The sequence below is a fragment of the Balaenoptera acutorostrata genome, chromosome 19 (genome assembly GCF_949987535.1).
Source record: "Balaenoptera acutorostrata chromosome 19, mBalAcu1.1, whole genome shotgun sequence".
Taxonomy (NCBI): Eukaryota; Metazoa; Chordata; class Mammalia; order Artiodactyla; family Balaenopteridae; genus Balaenoptera; species Balaenoptera acutorostrata.
The window spans coordinates 51538513-51562444 of record NC_080082.1 but is presented as its reverse complement, the minus strand read 5'-3'; the positions used below and the strand labels follow the sequence as shown (position 1 = coordinate 51562444).

General features: G+C 37.6%; 1 protein-coding gene across 5 annotated transcripts in view; it reads left to right on the top strand.

Moving 5' to 3' along the window:
* LOC102998007 (zinc finger protein 420) overlaps positions 1 to 23932 on the top strand; it is a 64265-nt gene that overhangs the window by 18252 nt on the left and 22081 nt on the right. For 4 of the 5 annotated variants that reach the window (XM_028161866.2, XM_028161870.2, XM_028161869.2 and 1 more), the window contains one exon: positions 7704 to 10887. In XM_028161866.2, the coding sequence (XP_028017667.1) occupies positions 7704 to 9634 (1931 nt within the window). In that variant the 3' untranslated portion in view covers positions 9635 to 10887. Of the gene's footprint in view, positions 1 to 7703; positions 10888 to 16345; positions 16473 to 22246; positions 22324 to 23932 lie in introns of those variants that run through there. The other variant, XM_057533286.1, reaches the window with a different exon arrangement.

The following is a 23932-nucleotide window of genomic DNA, read 5'->3' as shown; positions in this document are numbered from 1 at the left end:
TTTTTAACTCCTTTGGATTTTTTGAGTTTAAGGTCTTTTCCTTGCCAGTGTTTTGGATTTGTGCTCAATCTGATTTTTTTCCTGCATGTCAAATTTTTATATCATTTATTGGTATTTTCAAAAAATTGACTTTTATTTTTGGTAGCCATTTCTATTCTTTCTACATTCTACTTTACTAGTTTTCTGATTTTTAGCTAGCTAATTGTTTTGTTTTGTTTATTTCTCCCTCTCCTTGTTCAGTTGAACCTTAATTCTCTTGTTTTGAATTATTTCTTGTTTTCTAATAAGTACATTTAAGGCTGTAAGTTTTCTGTGTCACATTAGCTGAATCTCATGAGATTTCACACAAGGTTGCTCTTGGTATTTAGTTCTAAATTGTTTGTAGGTTTTATTTTTCTTTCATTTTCCTTTTATGCCAAACATTATATAGAAGTATCTGAGTTACTTAATTCTAGGATTACATATTATTTTTGTATGTTTTTGTAATTTCTAATTTTATTATAACGTGTTAACATGTTATCAGTTTTATCTATCTACCTATCTTATTATGTTCCAGTCTTCTCTGTTTTTATTTCTTGTCTGTTTATATTATGTCCTAAAAGGGGAAAAAAATTACTGTTTCCTTCAACTCACACACCACTTCTGACACTAGATGTGTGGATTTTCCCACACCAAGCAGTTCTCCAGTTCTTGGTGGACACCACCTGGGTATATTCTACAATTTAACTCAGTTCTGACACTAACTGCCCAGAGTTAGTGCAGACCCCACAGGTTAAGGGCTCAGTGCAGCAAGACTGCCCCCCCACTTCAGATGCCAATTGCAAGTCCCCAGTTGTCACCTGTACTTCTGACTGTCTGGCTATATAAATCAGGGTTTCTCACGGGCTATAAATCTCAGGTTCAATGATTTGCTACAGTGGTTCACAGAATTTAGAGAAACATTTACACTTACCAATTTATTATAAAGGATACAACTCAGGAGCAACTAAATGGAAGAAATGCACAGGATAAGTGTTTTGTGCTGGAATCAGCCTACTGATAATCAGTATTATGGCCAGACCAGCCCTTGTGGTTCTTATTATGACCGCAAGACAGCCTTCAGCAATACCCATCAGGAAACTTTGAAAAAATAAAGGTTTATTACTTACAGGACTTGGAAGTTACACAGCACATCTGAGGCCACACAGCGAGGTTGTCAGGGGAGAGAGAATGAGGGAGAGGAAGGGAGAGAGCCAGTGCCCACGTGCACATGTGGGCCTCGGGTTCTGTTTTTATTGGGATTGAGGGTGGGGGCCTAGGATTTCATGAGCCCACTCCTTATTAGCAAATTTAAAATGTAGGAGTGGGAATTTAAAGCATGGGAAGATAAAAAACAAGTGGCCCAAATGGTCAGTTATTGAAATCAATCAAGATCTCTAAAACAAAGGAGCCTCAGTGTGGGGAGACAGCCTGATTCAGCCTGCCTCTTTATCTAATCATGTGCCTGGCAATGTGTTTATTGGATCCAGACAGACATGGTTGAAGTGAATGTCTTGACAGTCAAAGCTTAAGTCATACTCTTGCATTACAAAAAAGAAAAAAAAAAAACCAACTGTAAGGCTTACACTATAGGAAGGCATGGAGAAGAGTTGCAGAACTTCTGTGCCCTCTCCAGGTGCACCACCCTTCTAGCACTTCATTGTGTTCACTGACCCAGAAGCTCTCTGAACCCCTTCTGTTAGGGTTTTTCATGGAGGCTTCATTATGTAGGCATGATTGATTAACTCAGTGGCCATTAGCAATTAATTCAAATTCCAATCTCTCTCCCTTTTCCAGAGGTGGGGGAGTGGCTGAAAGTTCCAATGCTTTAATTACATGGTTGGTTCCCCTGGCAACCAGCTCCTGTCCTTGGGGGCTTTCCAAAACTCAACTCATTAACATAAACTCCTGTGGTTGAAAGGGACATGTTACGAATAACTAAAAACATTCTTTTTACCTTTATCACTCAGGAAATTCTGAGAGTTTAAGGAGCTTTCTCCCAGAAAACAAAGTCCAAATATACTGCTTCTTATTATATCACAATATTATAGTCCTCTACTTTGACTGTGGATTTACCAGTTTCTCTTTGTACGGCTATCAATTTTTGCTTATTTACTTCAGAGCTAAGTTGTTAGTTGACTAAGGCCATGACTGTTCTGATTCCTCTTGCCTGACTATGAGATGATTGCCCTGAGCTGATTTCACTGGAAACTGATAAAGAACTTCTACAAACTTAAGCTTCATCAATCTACCTCCCTGCACCCGTACTCATTCTGCCTCTTTTCCTATTATCATAGATGACTTCCTGTGCTTTTATCTAAGGCCAGTACCTTCACTTACATACTAAATGCCAGTCCTACTCATCTGTTTGAGGACACTGTTGAAGTGATTGCTCTCTTAGTCTCCTGAAACATCGGCTTGTCTATATCTGTTATAATCGTTTTTATCAGCATGTTACCAAACTCAGGTTCGGCTGTTCACCACTCGAAAGCTAATACTTGAAAGACAAGTGTTGGTTGGCAAAGAAAAGGTTGCTTTATTCAGGAGGCTTGCAACCTGGAGAGAAGGAGGACTTGTGTCCCAGAACCAACTCCGAAGATTCTGCTTGGCCATGAAAGTTTTTAAAGGGACAAAAGGGGAAACGATCTCAGTTAATCATTAAGGTAGGGGGTCAGATTCCTCGTCATTTTCCATTGCATGCAGACTTACTGATTGTTGTGATCTTCCTTTAGATGCTATCTTGTTCATGTAGTTTGCTCGTGGGATTACTGAAGGGAAGGCTGGGGAAAGGATCCAGTCATCTGTTAATTACTTATTCTTCATTTCTGCGTCTTTAAGGAAAGAATCAACAGATTAGGCAGGGCATTGTGTGATCAGTAGATTTCAAAGGTGTGATTGGACTGGAGGTTAGTTAAGCATGGGGGCATCTGGTGTAAAAGTTAGTTAAAATATAGCTTTGCTGAAGTGACAAGGCAAAAGGCCTTCTGCAAAGTGCTGGTTCCTGCAAAGAGTTGTTTCCTGCAGAGAGCTACTTACAAGCACACAAACATGTAACTTCGCTCATCTTAAAAGGAAAAACAAAACGGACACAAATCTCTAAACACATATTTTCCTCTTGCTACAGCCCCATTTCTCTGCTACTGTCTACAACAAAACTTCTCAAAAGAATTTTCCACGCTCCCTACCTCCAGCTCTTCTCCCATGCTGTCTTAAATCTGCTTCAATCAAAATTTATCCCCATTTCTCCACCAAAACTATCTTGTGAAGATCACTAGTATCCTCCATATCACTAAAGACTTTGTTAAATTAGAAGTCACCATTTACCTCATCTTTCAGCATGTGACAAAATTGATCATTCTTCCTTAAAACACTTTCTTCACTTCGCTTCTGGGACTCCACACTCTCCTAATTTTTCTCCATCTTCCTTGTCATTGGCTGCTCCTTCATTTTTTTTTTTTTTTTTTGGCTGCTCCTTCTTAATCTCCTTTGCTAGTTTCTTCTCATCCACCTGACCTCTAAATGTTGAAGTGCCCAAGGGCTCAATCCTCAGACTTCCCTTATCTTTTCTTCCCTTCTCTTCCCATCTCTTCTGTATCCAAAGGCTCCCTGGATGATTTCATCAAATCCCATAGTTTTAAGTGTCATCTATTTGTTGACGATTCCCAAATTTATAAATCTAATCCATGTATGTCCCCAGAACCCTATATACGCCTGTCTACTCAACATCTTTACCATGTAAAGTCCAAAACCAAATAGTTCAAAACCAAGCTCTTGATATTCTCTCCCAAACCTTCTACTATAATGAGAAGTTCTCAGTAAACAGCACATTTATTGTTCTGGATGCTCAGGCAAAATACTTAGAGGTTTTTTTTTACTTTTTTATATTGCATGTTCAATCCATCATGAAATCCTCTTCATTATACCTTCAAAATATATCCAGAATCCAATGACATCTCACTTTCTCCACCCCTTCCTCCACACTCTAGGCTGAGCCATGTGGGTTATTGCTATAGCCTCCTAACTTCTATCCACCTAGCTTCTGTATTTTCCCACTGACTATCTGGTTTTTTTTTTTTTTTTAATTTAAACAAAACAACCAGAAGGGTCATTTTTAAGCAAAGTCAGATTTTGTCATGCTGCTTCTCACAACCTTCCAATGACTCCCCATCTCAGAGTAAAAGTCAGGTTTCTTAAAATTGCTAAGACTAAGATTTTCTTGTCTTTTTCCTTTGACGCCAGAGGATTTTTTTCCTCCCTCTGAACTGTAGGCTTTGGATGGTTCCAATTTTGTGAAGAGGTTTATTTCTAATCCCTGACCTATTATTGGTCCAAGGCCTTGTCTCTTGGATTTTCTTTTTTAATCATTAAGATTCAAATGTAGGCCATTGAAGACAGCAAATGTCCTGAAGATAGGTGTGGCTTCAAAACATGTTTACCTCTCTAGTTTCTGTTTTTTATTTCATTGTGTCCCCTGTGGATCTTCTTTACTTTCTTTTTTGCTTGGCTTACTTTTAGAAAGTGGTTTGTCATGTTTTATCCAACATTTTTTTGTGTGTTCTTCAGGAAATCTGATGCACCATTACATATCAAGTGTATCCACTGTCACAGTCATAATATACAACAGTTGCATTACACCCTTAAAATCCCTCATGCTATCTCTTTGTCGTCAAATCCTTCCTCCCTCCAACCTATGAAAACTGACCTATTTTCAGTCCTACAGTTTTGCCTTTTCCAGAATATTATACAAATGAGAATTGAAATTTATAGCCTTTGGGATCTGGCTTTTTTCACTTAGTAAAATATATTTAAGATTTATCTATATTATTGCATGAATCAATAGTTTGTTTCTGTTTATTGCTGAGTATTGTTCCATTGTATGGAAATACCAAAGTTTGTTGATTTACTCACCTTTTGAGGGACATCTGGGTTTCCATTTTTTTGGCGATTATGAATAAAGCTACTATAATTTTTGGTGTACAGATGTTTATCTGGATGTAAGTGTAAATACCTATGGCTGCTGGATCATATGCTGCATATATGTTTATATTTATAAGAAACAACCAAACTCTTTTTCATCATGGTTGTACTGTTTTGCATTTCCATTATGTAGTGTATTAGAATTTTGTGTGTGTTCTTTTTCTTGATCTATATGTCCATCCAACCTACTCTTTTTAAAATAGAATACCAGGAACTTTATCACTCCAGACTCTTTCCCTTATATTGAATAATTGATTTTTTTTCTCTCCAACATCCCCAACATTCTGTAAGATTACAGAGGCCTTTCATTATGTCTTTGACCTGTAGCAGTGCCTGAGAAATGATAAAAGATACTCTTCTGGGATGAACAGATAGAATTGCCTTGGATAGAAGAGTAAATAAGAAAAGACATGAGAGGGCATAAAGAAACAAAACAGGGTGAAGTAAAAATAAGTAAACAAAAGCAACTTGGTATTTTAATTGGTAAGGATAGGGAGAACTAAAGAAGATAACCATGGTTAGCACCTAGGAAGTAGTATGCAAGAGACTAGGCAGTTGAAGAGGCATATGATCACTATTTGCATTTTTATCGTAGATTTAGTATGGATGTACTTTTGTTTGCATCTGTAGGGAGGTATTGAGGAAGACGCAGATCAGGCATCTGCCCCTAGGGTGAAGAGAGATCTACTGCAAAGGGATGGCACAAGAGTATCTAGGAATAGTAGAACTGTTGTTGTTTATCATTACTGTGGTGGTGGATACATAACTACAGCCCTCATAGGTCTGTTTCTTTTGTCTTTTTTCTCCTGATTTTTAGTTAAATTGTCTTGTATCCTCATTCACCTGGTCAATTTTTATTGAGTGCTAGACACTGTAAAGAGAAATTATAAAAGCAATTTTAAGCCTTCATCTTCAGTGAAGATTTAGGTTTGCTTATGGCAAGCGATCTTGAATTACCTCAGTCCAGATATCTGAGTTTGAGATGATTCAAATATGATTCAGACTTCAGACGCTGCCCAGACTGGTCTACTGTTTCTCCCTATTCCTCATTGTAGCCCTCTGGGCTCCCAACCCAAAGTATGGAGAATTTATGTTGAGCCTTGTTCTCCAATTATTGTCACCCAAGACCCATGAAATGGTCCAAAACACTGTTTAGTTTCTCCACATCTCACTTGCCTTTTCTAGAATTGTAAGACCTCCCCAAATTGAAAAGTAGCCCCAAATGTTGGGCTTATTTCTCTGAGTTTTCATATCTTTCAACTTATAGCCCACCAACTCTTTATTCTTACATGAATTCTCTAATGCCTTTAGTCAAGTGCCATTTATATTTTGTCCAATTTGTATAATTGCTCTCGTCATTAGAAAGGTTCATTTAAATTATCTAGTCTTCTGTTACCAGAAATAAGTGTTTAAGATTCAGGAACTGGTATTTAAATTGAGACCTTAGGATGAGAATTGGCTTATATAAAGTATCTCATTCAGAGTAGTCCAGAGACATAGGACAGGCTCTAGGTAGTTGTAAGTTGAAATAGGCTTTGTGATTTTCAGAGCTAAAAGGAATCTAATATGTTTGGCAAATAGTGAGCAAAGCTGAGAAGGCTCATGGGGAATCAGATATTTAGGTAGGAACCATGGAGAGCTTCCTCAAAGTCATGGAAGGCATTTGGATTTTATTTTAGAAGTTTAATTTGGAAGCTATTTCGAAATTTTAGGCAAAGATAGCAAATCATAATCTGAATTTGAATCAGAATCTGTTAGGGGGAAGCATTAAAACTAGAGATTTCCAAGCTCTCTTTTCTGATTCACTAGATTCAGATTCAGTTAGTCTTGTGTGGTTATCTGGGAATCTTTAAGGTCCCTAGGTGATTTTGATCCCCGCCAAAATTTGAGAACTACTGACCTAAAAGGTTTTCTTAATCTCTTCCCTTATCTTCTTTTTTAAAAATTAGTTAATTTATTTGTTTATTTGTTTTTGGCTGTGTTGGGTCTTTGTTGCTGCGCGAGGGCTTTCTCTAGTTGCAGCGAGTGGGGGCTACTCTTTGTTGCGGTGTGTAGGCTTCTCATTACAGTGGTTTCTCTTGTTGTGGAGCATGGGCTCTAGGCACGCGGGCTTCAGTAGTTTTGGCTTGCAGGCTCTAGAGCGCAGGCTGAGTAGTTGTGCATGGGCTTAGTTGTTCCGCAGCATGTGGGATCTTCCCAGACCAGGGATCGAACCTGTGTCCCCTGCATTGGCAGGTGGATTCTTAACCACTGCGCCACCAGGGAAGTCCCTTCCCTTATCTTCTAAGTATAGTTTTCATTATTCTTTGATCACTCGTGTGCCCTTTATACATATTAATATATGAAATCATTCTAAGCTAATGTTTTTTCAAACTCTGGGTAGCAACACATTACTGCAGCATGAAATCAGTTTAGTGGTTTTTGACTTTTTGTGTGAGAGAGAGAAGGTGGGGTGGAGAGAAAAAGATGACTAGAATAGTGTAGTGTAGAATAGAATAGAAAACAGAATAGGTATTGTTTTATGAAACTTTGCATGTATCAGGTTGTGATGTGAAAGGTAAGTAGTACACAATATTTGAAAAACTCTGAGGTAAGCCAGTTATTTCCTATGGATATTATTTCCATATATATTTTTTCACATATAGTCTTTTCTACTGTGGAAGGTCTTTTGAAATGACAAAAGAAAATTTTGATCTCTTATTTTTCAGACTTGCCTTCAAGGGGTGCAAACAAGGACTTAACTCCAAAAGAGGACACTTATGAAACAGAATTATCCCAATGGGAAATGAGTGCCAGGCTTGAAAACTGTGATCTTGAGGAGTCCAATTCCAGAGATTATTTGGAAGTCAAAGGCACATTGGAAAAGCCACAAGAAAATCAGGAGGAATATTTCAGTCAAGGGATGATCATATATGAAAAAATGTCTATTTTCAATCAGCATACTTATTTATCTCAACTTCCCAGGTGTCATTCTACTGAGAAACCCTATAAATGTAAGGAATGTGGGAAGGCTTTTAGACGAGCCTCACACCTAACTCAACATCAGAGTATTCATACTGGTGAAAAACCCTATGAATGTAAGCAATGTGGGAAGGCCTTTAGTCGTGATTCACAACTCAGTCTTCATCAGAGACTTCATACTGGTGAGAAACCCTATGCATGCAAGGAATGTGGGAAAGCCTTTACTCAGAGCTCACAACTTATTTTACATCATAGGATTCATACTGGTGAAAAACCATATAAATGTGAAGAATGTGGGAAAGCCTTTATTCGAAGCTCACAACTCACCCGACATCAAAAAGTCCATACTGGGGAGAAACCTTATGAATGTAAAGAATGTGGGAAGGCCTTTACTCAGAACTCACAACTTACTCTGCACCAGAGACTTCATACTGGTGAGAAACTTTATGAATGTAAAGAATGTAGAAAGGTCTTTACGCAGCTCTCACAACTTATTCTTCATAAGAGAATTCATACCGGTGAAAAACCCTATGAATGTAAGGAATGTGGCAAAGCTTTTATTTGTGGCTCACAGCTTTCTCAACATCAGAAAATTCATAATGGGGAAAAGCCATACGAATGTCAGGAATGTGGAAAGGCTTTTATTCGTGGCTCATTACTTATGCAACATCAGAGGATTCATACTGGTGAAAAACCCTATAAATGTGAAGAATGTGGGAAGGCCTTTATCCGTGGCTCACAACTTACTCAACACCAGAGAATTCATACCAATGAGAAGCCCTATGAATGTAAGGAATGTGGAAAGACCTTTAGTCATGGCTCACAACTTACTCAACATCAGAGAATTCATACTGGTGAGAAACCCTATCAGTGTAAGGAATGTGGAAAGGCCTTTAATCGTGGCTCCCTCCTTACTCGACATCAAAGGATTCATACTGGTGAAAAACCCTATGAGTGTAAAGAATGTGGAAAGACCTTTAGTCGTGGCTCAGAACTTACTCAACATGAGAGAATTCACACTGGTGAGAAACCCTATGAGTGTAAGGAATGTGGGAAGTCTTTTATTCGTGGCTCACAGCTTACTCAACATCAGAGAATTCATACTGGTGAGAAACCCTATGAATGTAAAGAATGCAGAATGGCCTTTACGCAGAGTTCACATCTTTCTCAACATCAGAGACTTCATACTGGTGAGAAACCCTACATATGTAATGAATGTGGGAAGGCCTTTGCTCGTGGCTTACTACTTATACAGCATCAGAGAATTCATACAGGTGAGAAACCATATCAGTGTAAGGAATGTGGGAAGGCCTTTATTCGTGGTTCACAACTTACTCAACATCAGCGAATTCACACTGGAGAAAAACCCTATGAATGCAAGGAATGTGGGAAGGCCTTTAGTCACGGTTCTCAACTTACTCTACATCAGAGAATCCATACTGGTGAGAAACCCTATGAATGCAAAGAGTGTAGAAAAGCCTTTACTCAGAGCTCACATCTTTCTCGACATCAGAGAGTTCATACTGGTGAGAAACCATATCAGTGTAAGGAATGTGGGAAGGCCTTTACTCGTGGTTCACAACTAACTCAACATCAAAGGGTTCATATCAGTGAGAAATCTTTTGAATATAAGGAATGTGAAATAGACTTCAGTCATGGCTCACAAGTTTATATATGAATTATCTGATGCTTGTGACTAATATAGAGAGCCTTCTCTGGTCATTAATTCATTATCATCAAAGAATTCTTAAAATGAATATTCAAACACATTTGCTTCATAAAGTTCAGCATCAGTGAATTTGTGTGGGGGAAAGATAATGATAATGTAATCCATATAGAAAAACCTACTAAACTTTAGCAAATTATAATAGAGAATAATTCTGTTAATGTAAATATAGGAAGACTTTTAGCCATAGCATATGTCTTTTTCAATATTATCTTGACTCAGTTGATTTCCTTTGTGACATTTAACATGATAATTAACCACTGCTTTGGTTTAATCAATTATCAGACCTAAGACTAATTCCTTATAAGATTCTTGGAAGTATTATGTAAGTTATTACATAATAAAGTTCTTAGGACAGTGCCTTCAACATAGCATATCACAGATATAAGCTATCATTATGACTCATGTTATTTTAGAGAATTTGCATGAGAGGAGGACATTTATTAGTATAATGAATGTTGAGAATCTTTCATTAACATTTAACCCTGATTTTCTGAGTGGGGGGCACTGTATACTGTAATGAATATGAGAAAACTTTCATTCACATCTCATCCCATATGGTGTACGAGGAAATTCATAGTGTAAAAAAAAAAAAACCCTGTACATTTAATCAGTGGATTGTTGAAGAGGTGTGAAGTGAATTGTAACAAAGTCCAAAAGCTCATATTTTCTACCATCTCTGACCACAGTTCAAGAATGTTACTTAGAAATGAAAAAAATTGGATAGCCAAAATAAATCTTTATACTAGGAAATTTTTAAAAACTTGAATGCACAGCTTTTGAATTAAACTAAAAAACTGACATTATAGACTATTTTGCAATGAAAACTGATAAGAATCTGTGTCAGAGACTGCTATTTCCCTACCCAATATTCATTTTCCCTTCTTCAGTAATAGAATTCTTGGCTGAAAAGCTATCTCAGCCTCCCTTGCAGATCCACAAGATGTAAGTGGTGTTTGTATGAATAGGACATTTAAGAAATCCTTATTTCCTCTCTGCACTTTTTTGTTTCCCTGCCTACAATGTGGATATTTAATCTGCACCTCTGGCAATTTTATGGGGACTTTGAGAATGGTATCTGGGTATTAAGGATGTTGGAGCAGAAATACAGAACATGTCTACACCTATGCTGATTTTATGAAACAGCCATACAAATTCGGGTCTGCCTGCCTTCTGTATTTCTTTATATAAAATTAAACTTCTTATTTGTTGATGCTGTTGTCATTTTGTTATTGACATTAGTAATTATTATGGATATAAAATTTTGCACCTAGAAGTGGAGTGCTGTGGGTAAAAGAAATCTCAAATACGGCATTAACTTAGGGCGATGGAGAATGAGGATCTGCTCGTTTCAGGCTAGGAAACTGAAATGAGCAGATTCCTTACCATCTTACAAGGAAGATCTTGTACCAATTAAGGCTGTAATGTTAGGGGAAATGGAAGGAGTGATTCAGAATGTGTGTGTTGGATGTTTCTTGCTGCTTTCAGTAATGTCCTGTGAAAGAGATGAATTTAGTGTAGAGTTAGCTACAGAGAGGCTGCTAGCAGAGATTGAAAGTGACATTGCTTTGTTAAAAGATGTTATGTAAGGCCTGCAGGTGCTCAATCCAGGTTGATGGTAAATTCACAATTTTGAAACTTGTGGGATACAAAACACCAAACTGATTCTCTGCCCCCACCTGAAGCCACTTATAGTGATTTAAAGTAGCAGTCTGAACAAAAAATGAGACCATTGCCCCCGCCATGCAAAGGCAGTGAGCCTCCTAGCAAAGATGACTTTAAAATGCTTTCCCCACCCAAGCCTGTCATTTAAAATTAGTTATATTTATTAAGTATTTACTATATTCCAGCCACTATCATAGCTGTTTAGGATATACTGTATTAATGAGCAATTCTAGCAGGAGGAGATGGAATAATAATAAATTGTAGAATATGTTAGAACATAAATGGTATGGGGGGAAAGGTCATTCAAAAGGAGTTGAGAGGAATATGATAATATTTGTTGCTGTATGAAATAAAATGATCAGAGTAGACCATGGAGAAGGAAAGATTTGAGTCAAGATTTGAAGGTATGAAGGGGTAAGTCTGCGGTTATCTAAGGGAAGAGCGTACCAGACAGAGGAAAAAGCTAGAGCAAAGGCTTCACAATGGGACTATGCTGGTGTATTTGAGGAATATCAGGGAAGCTATTGTAGAGGTCTGTGCAAGGAGATGATTGATAGAGGAGGTCAGATAACAGGGCCATATCTTGTAAGGCTTTGTAAGTCATTGTGAGCATTTTGGATTTTATTCAGAGGGAAATGGGCAGCCCTTGGAGAGTTTTGAGCAGAGGACATGATCTGACATGCTGCTATTGTGTTAAAACAAACAAACAAAAAAACTAAGTGGGTAGGAGGCTATGGCATTAATTCAGATGAAAGATGATGGTGGCTCAGAACAGGATGGTAACAGTGGTGAGAAGTGGTTGGATTACAGATATATGGTAAATGTGATGGAGCAGGCAAGATTTGTTTCGGGACTAGATGTCAGTTGTTGAGAGGAAGATAAAAGTCCAGGGTGACATTAACTCAAAGGTTTTGGTTCCAAGCATCTGAAGTCCAGGGTGACATTAACTCAAAGGTTTTGGTTCCAAGCAACTGGAAAGATGTGTTCCCATCAGCTGAGATATGGAAAGCTACAGTTCCATCAGTTTTGTGGGAGAAGACTGGGAGTTCAGTTTTGAACGTGTTTGAAATGTCTTTTAGACACAAAATGATAATGTTGAGTGGGCACTTGGTTGTTCTAGCTTGTACTATGGTAGAGATTATATTAATTTGGTAGTTATTGCCTATACTTATTTAAAATAAGGAGGCAGGCTAAGATTTTTAAGGACCTGCATGTAAATGAGAGAAGAAGAATAGCAAAGACTGATCCACAGTGTGTTCCAACATTAAGAGTTCAAGGATAAAAGGACAGACCAGCAAAAGACGCTAAGGAAGACCATGAGATGGAAGGAAAACCGAGAATGTGACATTACAGAAGCCAAATGAAAGTGAGTCAAAGGAAGGGTGATCAATGGTATCAGATACCGTTGGCAGGTTACATAATTGTGCAAGGCTTGAGAATTGGCTACTGGATGTAGCAATATTGATGTTACTGTTGACCTTGAAAAGAGCAGAGTTATTTTTGGTGTCTTTGTTTTAGAGTGATTGAAGTGAAAGCCTGATAAGAGAATAGAAATTGGATACACTGGAGATGTTTTGCTGCAAAAGAAAGCAAAGAAATATGTTAATAATTAGTGTAGCAGTAGGAATAGGAGTGTTTTTGTTTGTTTTCAGGATGGGAGAAGTAATAGCAATTTTGTATGCTGATTGGAATAATCCAGTAAGCGGGGGGTGGGGGGGGGCGGCAGCGAGTGGATGATTCAGGACAAAGAAGTGAGAATTACTGGAGCAATGACCTTATATAGGTAGAGGGGATAAGATTAGTGGATAGAAGGATTAGGTTTTTAGGTGATACCATGGGAGGCTTATTCCCGGCAATAAAATGGCAGGATATGGGGTGCAGATGCTGGGAAGTGAGTAAATGACATAGAAGAAGTCTTGGGAAGTGTTCTGATTCCTTCAGTGCTTTCATGAAGTGGTAAGCAAGGTTAGCTGGAAGTATGGGAGATGAGAAGTTTGGGGTTTAAAAGAAAAAAGAGAGGAAATAGTCACTAAAATGAGATATTTAATGTACAGTATAATTAATTGCCTGGGAACTTTAAAAGGCTAGAAAACTGAAAGAGCAAGGGGGCCAGTAAGCAAAAGAAATCATCAGGCTTAAAACTGTATTTACCCAACGATCTTTGGCATTGTAATTAAACAATAGCAAGTAGTTTGAAAGCTTCCTGAGGGAAAGCTTTGAGGGAAATGTTCTGTTAATGAAACCCTATCCTAGCCTGCAAAAGCCTATGACTCAAATCCCCCAAACAGTCCCCAGGCTATGGTACAAATCCATCAGGAAATGACCCATTTATGTAAATTGTCCATATGAAACTACATATGTTATGAAAAAAATATATATATACATATATAACTCGTAGTCTTTTTCCATTTGTTTTTTTAAAATATATAAACTATATTTTTAATGTGCCTTGCTTTTTCATTTAACACGTTTTGGCAATCGTTCAAGTTTCTATTGCTGTGTAATGACTGCCCCAAACTTGGCTTAAAATACAACAGTCATTTATTTAGCTCACACATCTACAAAAATTTGCACAGGGCTTGGCAGCAACAGTTCATCTCAAATGGGGTGGCTTGAAAGCTGCGAGTCACTTGATGGCTGAAGGCTAGAATCATCAAAAGACTCACTTGCTCACATGCCTGGCAGTTGATTCTGACTGTCAACTGGACTGCAGGATGGTCAGCCACAATACCTACACGTGATATCTCTATGTGGCTGCTTAACATGATGACGGGTTCCAAGAGTGTGTCCCAAAGAAGAAGATAGAAGTGCATGAAATTTTTATGATCTAGCCTCAGAAATCACATAACATCATTGTGTCATACTCCTTTGGATGAGGCAGTTACAACTCAATGAAAGAAGTGTCACAAAATAAGAAGAGCTAGTAGAATAGGATATGTTGTGGCCATTATTTGGAAAATACAATATGCCATAAAGATGTTTCCAGGGGACTTCCTGGTGGTGCAGTGGTTAAGACTCCAAGCTCCCAATGCAGGGGGCCTGGATTCGATCCCTGGTCAGGGAACTAGATGCAACATGCATGCCGCAACCAAGAGTTTGCATGCCACAACTAAGGAGCTGGCAAGCCGCAACTAAGGAGCCCACCTGCCACAACTAAGGAGCCCACCAGCTGCAGCTAAGGAGCAGGCGAGCCACAGCTAAGGAGCCCACAAGCCACAACTAAGGAGCCCACCTGCCAACTAAGACCCAGTGCAACCAAATAAATAAATAAAAAGATGCTTCCATACCTAGCCTTGGAAGTCACATAATTTCACTTCTGCCATTCTCTATTGCTTTAAGCAGCTACACCTTTTTAAAAATTTCTGAAGCACTTATTTTTTATTATTGAAATATAGTTGACATACAATAAATATGTTGTTTCAGGTGTACTACATAGTGATTTGGCATTTGCATACATTATGAAATGATCACCATGATAAATCTAGTAACGTCCATCCCCATACAAAGTTATTACGATATTATTGACCATATTCTTTATGTTGTGTATTGCATCTCCATGGCTTATTTATTTTATAACTGGAGATTTGTACCTCTTTATCCCCTTCACCTAACCCCCTGCCCCAAACACCTGTTCTCCCCTCTGGCAACCACCCATTTGTTCTCTGTATCTACGAGTGTTTTCATTTTGTTTGTTTTTTAGACTCTACATATAAGTAAGATCATATGGTATTTGTCTTTGACTTATTTCACTGAGCATAATACCCTTTAGATCCATTCATGTTATCAAAAATGGCAAGATTTCATTTTTTATGACTAATATTCCATAGAATATATATACCACATATTCTTTATCCATTCATCTATCGATGGACACTTAGGTTGCTTCCATATCTTAGCTTGTAAATAATGCTGCAATGAACAATTGGGAGCATATATCTTTTTGAATTAGTGGTTTTGTTTTCTTTGGGTAAATACCCAGAAGTGAAATTGCTGGATCATATGGCAGTTCTATTTTTAACTTTTGGAGGACCTTCCATACTGTTTTCCATAGTAGCTGCATCAATTTACAGTCCCACCAACAATGCACAAGGGTCCCCTTTTCTCCACATTCTTGCCAACATTTGCTATTTGTTGTCTTTTTGATGATAGCTATTCTGACAGGTGTGGGGTGGTATCTCATTGCAGTTTTGATTTGCATTTCCCTGATGATTAGTGATGTTGAGCATCTTGTCATATGTCTATTGGCCATCTGTATGTCTTCTTTGGAAAAATGTCTATTCAGGTCCTCTGCCCATTTTTTAATTAGGTCGTTTGTTTTTTTGATGTTGAGTTGTATGTGTTCTTTGTATATTTTGGGTATTTACCCCTTATTGGATATATTATTTGCAAATATTTTCTCACATTCAGTAGGCTGCCCTTTTGTTTTGTTGATAGTTTCCTTCACTGTGCAAAAGCTTTTTAATTTGATGTGGTCCCATTTGTTTTATTTTGGCTTTTGTTCCCTTGCATGAAGAGACAGATGAGAAAAAATATTACTAAGATCAATGTCAAGGATCATACTAGGCAGGTATATCTTGATGGGAGAGTGTCACGTTTTAAGAAAGCATATAAGATGGGATATATTTCATTCTCGGAAAATATATTTTGTCCCTGAGAGCTTCTCAGATATGAAGAGTTCCTTTGTTCTTATGGTGGCATATTATTCTTATAGCTATATATTATTCTTTTGTTGATGTACCATAATTCTGACAGAATTCCAAAATTCTCATTTTCCTCCTGGGCACCTGGCTACCAAGCTCGATAACAAATTTCCCATTCTCCCCTACCAGTTATGGTCCTGTGACTCAGTGAAACATTATCAGAAGTGATATGCAATTTCCGTCTCATTTGCTCAAAGATTAATTTCTATAAGAGCATAGAAATAAATCCTAATGCATCATTAATTCCAGTTAAGGTAAATATTTAATGTGGCTATTAAAGGATATATTTTACTTCCAGTTCTAGATCAAGATGGAGTATAAAGAAATATCAGACTGTGGTAGAAGAGTAACTGCAAGATGTAAAAGAACTCTGAAGAGTACCCAAAGGCCGAGCGAGAATATCAAAGAAAAGATAAATTTTGAAGGTGGGCCCCATCTCTAACTCTGGGGTTCAGTTCAAGTTTCACAGAAGGTGTGGTTTCAGCCCACTGGATGGTGGAGAATTTTGGTGGGTTTCCAGGGCCAGAGCTGATCTATAGTCATCGAACAAACAGGAAACAAACCTTTGGGGCACAACTGAATTGCAACTGGTATAGTTGAGGTGCTGGTACAAGGTTTGGAGAACACAGTGTCTGCATTGAAAGGGCCATGGGAAACTGCCAGGGCATAAGTGACCCACAACTTGTGTGTGGGCACCTGGGGAGAGTCAGAAGCTGCTGTGGCCCAAGGACTACAGTTCACATTATCTGCATCAGGAAGTTAGTCTGCTGGCCTTGGCTGGGCTGCAGAGTTCCAAGAGACTATATGCTCTCTAGGTACATTGGCTGGGGCAGAACAGCACTGAATGTTCTCACATACCCGCACTACTAAACAATCATAAAGGAGCAAGAAAAAGCAAAACACTGCACACCAGGTCCAGTAAGAGAAGCCTATTGAAAAGCTCAACATCATGCTCACTCTAAAGGAGAAAATGCTTAGAAGCCAGTCCATTATAGTACAGCAGGTACTGAAAGTTAAATTTGGAGCTGTGAGGCAATAAATTGATAACTGGCACAAGGGTGGATGAATATCTTCAAAACGCAAACTCCTTTCAGTCAGAAAAACTCAAATAAGTGAGTTGAAAAGTGTAGAAATCCATATGCATTTTACAGAAAAGAAAACCTAAATTATCAATAAACATAAGAAAAATTGTTCCTCCTCATTAGTAATCAGGGATGTGAACCAGAACTACACAGACACCTGCTCACAAATGTCTATTGGCAAAAATAAAGTTGGCAAGTATCAAGAGTTGGTGAGGATTTGGAGAAATGGTAATTTCATCTCCTGGTGAGAGTGAAAATCATAACTACTTTGGAAACATAGGCAATACCTATTAGCTTTAAAGATGCATATGCCCAATGACTTAATATATAGACATATTAAGCATATAGATATAGAATATAGAATATAGATATAGAATAGATATATCCCCTATAGAAAACTTAACACAGATGTACCAGAATGTAAATACAAATATGGTCCTAGTGACATTGTTCATTTTACCTTTATTTCAGTCTTAGAACTATATAATTAAATGTTTATAGAACATTCCACCCACTAACAGCAGAATATACATTCTTTTAAGGACTCATAGAGCATTCACCAAGATAGATTGTATGCTGGGTCATAAAACAAACATCAACAAATTTAAAAGAATTGAAATCATATAGATATGTTCTCTGACCATAATGGACTCAAACTAGAATCAATAAAAACAGAAAGCAATAAGAAAACATCAAACACTTGGAAATTAATCCACACACTTAAATAATTCATGGGTCAAAGAGGAAGTTTCAAGGGAAATAAAAAATGTATTGAACCGTAAAATTGAAAGTCCACAAATATTCATATCAGCTTTGTTTGAAATAGCCAAAAACTGAAAACAATTCAAATGTCCTTTAGCAAGTGACTGGTTAAAAAAAACATGGTACATCCACACCATGGAATAATAATCAGCAATTAAAACTTTAAAACAAAGAATGAACTATTGACACACACAGCAACTTGGATGAACCTCCAGGGAATTATGCTGATTGGAAAGAAAAAATCTCAATAGGTAACATAATATATGATTCCATTTATATAACATACTTGAAATGCTGAAATTATATGATATAGAAAAGATTAGTGGGTGCCAGGGATTAAGGATAGGGGAATGAAAGAACAGGAGGGATGTGGGTGGTTATAAAAGGACAATGCAGTGGATTCTTGTGATGAATTGTTCTATATTTTGACAAAGTTGGTGGATACACAAACCTACATGTGATAAAATTGTATAGAACTAAACACACAGAGACATGTAGATACACACACAAATGAGTACAAGTAAAACTGGGGAAATCTAAATAAGATCATCAGATTATATCAATGTCAATATCCTGGTTGTGATATTGCCTTATAATTTTGCAAGATGTTATTTTGAGGAAAATTGGGTAAACCATTGGATATGTATAATATGTAATAATATATAATAAGTATATTAAATGCTGACTTTCAGTCATTTTACTGAAGCTTTTCCCAGTAAACTTTTTTAATATAAATTTATTTATTTGTTATTTATTTTTGGCTGCATTGGGTCTTTGTTGCTGCACGGGCTTTCTCTAGTTGCGGCGAGCAGGAGCTACTCTTTGTCGCGGTGCGCAGGCATCTCATTGCAGTGGCTTCTCTTGTTGCGGAGCTTGGGCTCTAGGTGCAGGGGCTTCAGTAGTTGTGGCTCGTGCGCTCTAGAGCGCAGGCTCAGTAGTTGTGGCGCACTGGCTTAGTTGCTCCACGGCATGTGGTATCTTCCCCGACGAGGGCTCCAACCCATGTCCTCTGCATTGGCAGGCGGATGCTTAACCACTGCGCCACCAGGGAAGCCCTCCCAGTAAACTCCTGATTGGATGAAGCTTGCCCTCTAATAGATTCCTCCAGAAGGACTATGGGAATGCATACGTATTGAAAACTATTTTTCTATGGCCTTGTACTGGAAGGAAAACTTGGCTGGATACAAAATCCTTGGTCCCCACTACCTCTTGAGTTTTTTAAAAATGCTGTCCCATCTTTGCATTTCTTTTTAGTTTTCGAGAAGTGTAATGTCACTACCCCCTCCTCCCAAATGGAGAAACTAATAAAAACCTATGATTATGCTAGAATTTTGAGAATATTTGCCTTACATTTCTAACTAGTTTCACTATTTTATTTTATGTATCTATTTACTTTTGGTCTCACCACGAGGCATGCAGGATCTTAGTTCCCCAACCAGGGATCGAACCCAGGCCTCCTGCAGTGGAAGCATGGAGTCCTAACCACTGGACCGCCAGGGAATTGCCTAATTTCACTATTTTATATTTTTACATTTTACACTCTTCTGGCCTCACCAGTTAAACTATGATATGCTTTAGAACTAATTCATATCTTTTATCTCTCTTTCCATACTGCTGGTCATAATATCTGGTACCAAAAAAAAAAAAATGTAGCCAATATTGTTTTACTCAATCCAAGTAAATACGTTTTTAAAAAAATACAAGTTGGGACTTCCCCAGTGGTCCAGTGGGTAAGACTCTGCGCTCCCAGTTCAGGGGGCCTGGGTTTGATCCCTGGTCAGGGAACTAGATTCCATATGCCAGCTACAACTAAGAAATCTGCAACCCTGCGTGCTGCAACTAAGACCCGGTGCAGCCAAAATAAATAAATAAATATATTTTAAAAAAAGATCTCCCATTTAAAAAAAAAATGACATGTTAATGGTGCGTGGAGAGATATTTCTTAAAACTTTGCTAATTCTTTGAAATTTTAAAATATATGTATCTCTAGAATTAAAGAAATAAAAAGGCAATTTCCATTGGTAAATAAGAATTTATAGTAAAAACGTATTTAAGAATGTATTTGATGGGAACTCCCTGGCAGTCCAGTGGTTAGGACTCAGTGCTTTCACTGACGTGGGTCTGGGTTCGATCCCTGGTCAGGGAACTAAGATCCCACCAGCCACGTGGCACAGCCAAAAGAAAAAGAAAAGGAAAAAAAGAATGTATTTGATGAAATAAAATTTATATTTTAAGGCAGGAGAAGAAATTTTAAACAAAAAATTCTCTCTCTCTCTGTCCATTTGGGCCGCCTTCCCCCCTCCGTAATGTGCAGTGTGCATCTGCTTTACACTTTAACGAGACCTCCTCAAAAATGGGAATCCTTGCTCAACTGTAAAGATAATTTTTTCCCCTTACTTCTGATGCTAGCAATGTAACTTCTTAAAGGAATAGCATTCTTTCCCAACTCTGTAGGGGGTCATAGTGACTTGCTGCTCACTCTGTATGTGCTTACCTGGACTATGCATCCTTGGTGAACTTTATGTAAAATATCACTATGTCGTCTTGATGTATGATCTTTTGTCTCGGAAACGTATATGAGTGTGCCTTTGAATTCTAACAGGCAGAACAGTTCTCAGAGCTTTCTGAGAGTCTGTCTCCCAGGTTATAATCCTCAGTTTGGCTCAAATAAAATTCTCTTTCTTTTTCTTAACTTGATTATTAATTGAATTTTCAATGACATATTGAATCATTTAATCAATATACTGTCCTCTTTGTGTTTTGTAATCATTTTTTATTTAAAGTCTATTTTGTCTGACAATAATGTAGCCATCCCAGCTCTCTTTTGGTTACTATTTTCATGGAGAATCTTTATCCATCCTTTTACTTTCTGTCTCTTTATGTCTTTGTATCTATAGACAGCATATAAATTGGTGGATCCATTCCACCAATCTCTGCCATTTAATTGGAGAGTTTAATTCATTTGCATTTAAAGTAATTAATAAGGAAGGACTTCTGCTATTTACCTATTTGTTTTCTGTATCTTATGTATTTTTTTGTTCCTGAATTCCTCCATTTCTTTTGTACATAGTTGATTTTTTTTGTATTTAGTTAAATTTTTAGTAGTATATGACTGATTCTCTTTTTTCCTTTTCTGTATATTTTTAGTTACTTTCTTAGTGTTGGCCTTGGGGATTACAATTTACATCTTAAATTTTATAACATAGTTTGAATAATACCAACTTAGCCTCACTAGTATACAGTCTGCTCCTGTACATCTCTTTTCCCCCTCTTCATATTATTGTCACAGGTCATACCTTTATACATTGTGTATCCATTAACATAAATTTATTCTTTTTTATGCTTTGCTTTTAAGTCATAGAGAAAAAAGAGGAGTTCCAACCAAGTACAATAATACTGGTTTTTATATTTTCCTATGTATTTATGGCTTCAAGTTACTATCTACTGTCCTTTCATTTTAGACTAAAGCATTTCTTATAAGGAAGGTCTTGAGAGTTTAGCTAAACTATTTCATACCATTGCTGCCTTGGCATCCATTTTGTGTAGTCAAGTGACCTGCAAGGGCCTTGAATTAACACTAGCTCCCCCACCAAGCACATGCCATAAGTAACTACCCACAGAGTCACAAGTAAATGTAAGTTCCTGATAGGACCCCCCCAACGGCCTTTGTAATAAACAGACTCCCCTGCCTCCTAGGGCCTTCCCCTTTGATAAGACCTCCACAAAGCTTACTGAAACCCCATTCTTTTTGGTTTGAATCAACCAATCTGGCCTTAGCATGGGAACCCCAAAACACTCTACCCACACACCCTAATAAAGGCATGTGCCCTACATCCTGCTGTGCTCTCTGCCTGCACCCGTGACCTCCCTGCATGGCCCCTTGAGGCGTGCTGTGTACCTCCTCCGGGACCTGTGAGTAATAAACTTCTCTATTTCAATTCCTTTGTAACCTTTTTTTCAACTGCAGTTCACCATCCAACACCCTGGGGCTCTTAAGTAGCCCAAATGTTAATTTAACGAAGTCACAACAGAAGGTCTACTAGTAAACTCCTTCAGTTTTTATCTGGGAATATCTTAATTTCTTCTTCATTCTTTTTAAAAATATTTATTTATTTATTTCGCTGCTCTGGGTCTTAGCTGCGGCACACAGGATCATTGTTGCAGCATGTGGCTCTTAGTTGCAGCATGCGGTATGTAGTTCCTTGACCAGAGATCGAACCCAGGCCCCCTGCATTGGGAGCACAGAGTCTTAGCCACTGGACTACCAGGGAAGTCCCCTCTTCTTCATTCTTGAAAGATAATTTTGCTAGCTATAGAACAACTGTCAACATTTTGTTTTTGTTTTTCTCTTTCAGGATGTTAACTATACCATCTCACTGTCTTTCACGGTTTCTGATAAGAAATGAGCCGTTAATCTTATTGAAGCTCCCTGGTATGTGACAAATTGATTACTTCTTGCTGCTTTCAATGTTCTGTCTTTTCTTTGCTTTTCAATAATTTAAATATTACATGTCTCAGTGTGGACCCCTTTGAGCTTATCCTGCTTGCAGCTTATTGAGAGTCTTGGATGTATATATTTCATTTCTTTATCATGTTTGGGGAGATTTTGGCAGTCATTTCTTCAAATATTTTTCCTGTTCTTTTCTCTCTCCTTCTGGGCTCCTATTACACATATATTGGTATGCTTGATGTCGTCACACAGGTCTTGCAGGCTTTCTTCATTTTTCTTCACTCTTTTTTCTTTGTGCTCTTCAGACTAGATCATTTTAATTGCCTTATCTTCAAGTTCACTAAGTTTCCTGCCTCCCTCAGATCTGCCATTGAACTCCTCTAGTGAATTTTTCATTTCAGTTATTGTACTTTTCAGTTCCAGAATTTCTTTTTAGTTCCTTTTTATAATTTCTATCTTTTGACTGACATTCATTTTTGTTCATATATTTTAAAAATTTCCTTTAGTTTTTTTTGTCCATGGTTTTCTTTAGCTCATTGAGTATATTTGAGATAGTTGGCTTAATGTATTTGACTACTAAATCCAATGTCTGGGTTTCCTCAGTGATAGTTCCTGTCAAATTCTTTTTTAACATATGAATGGGACATACTTTTCCATTGTCTTTGTATGCCTTGTAATTTTTTGTTGAGATGTGGACATTTTGAATAAAATAACGTTGTAACTGTGGAAATCAAATTCTTCTCCTCCTCAGGGCTTGCTGATTTTTTTGTTGAGGACTGCAGCCATCCATTTGTTTAGTGACTTCTCCAAACCCTTTTTGGAAAGTGTGTATTCCATGTTGTGTATGGTCGCTAAAGTTTCTGTCCTATTATCTCTGAGGTCAGACAGAGATATTGATTAAAGATTCAATCTATCAAGTAAATATAACAATTATAAACACATATGCACTGTCTTAGTCAGCCTGGGGTGCCATAACAAAATTCCATAAGTTGGGTGACTTAAGAAACAGAAATTAATTTTCTTATAGTTCTGGGGGCAGAAATTCTGAGATCAGGGTGTCAGTATGGTCACTTCTTTGTCCAAGCACAGAGAAATAGAGTGACCAACCTCTCTGGTGTCTCTTCTTATAAAAGCACTAATTCCATCATGAGGTATCCAGCATCATGACCTCATGTGACCCTAATTACCTCCCAAAGGCCCCATCTCCAAATACTACCACATTAGAGGTTAGGACTTCAACATATGAATTTAAGGGTTACACAAACATTCTGTTCATAATATGCTCCTACAAACAGCTGCAAATTATATGAAGCAAAAAATGACATGATTGAAGGTAGAAATTTTTACACAATAGTAGTTGGAGACTTCAATACTCCATTTTCAGTAATGAACAAAACAATGATACAGAAGATCAGTAAGGAAATAGAGAACTTGAACAATACTTTATACCAACAGACATATACAGTACATACCCAATAACAGCAGAAAACTCATTTTTTCTCAAGTGCATATGGAACATTCTCCAGGATAGATATATAGTAAGCCACAAAACAAGTCTTAGTAAAATTTAAAAGACTGAAAATGTACCAGG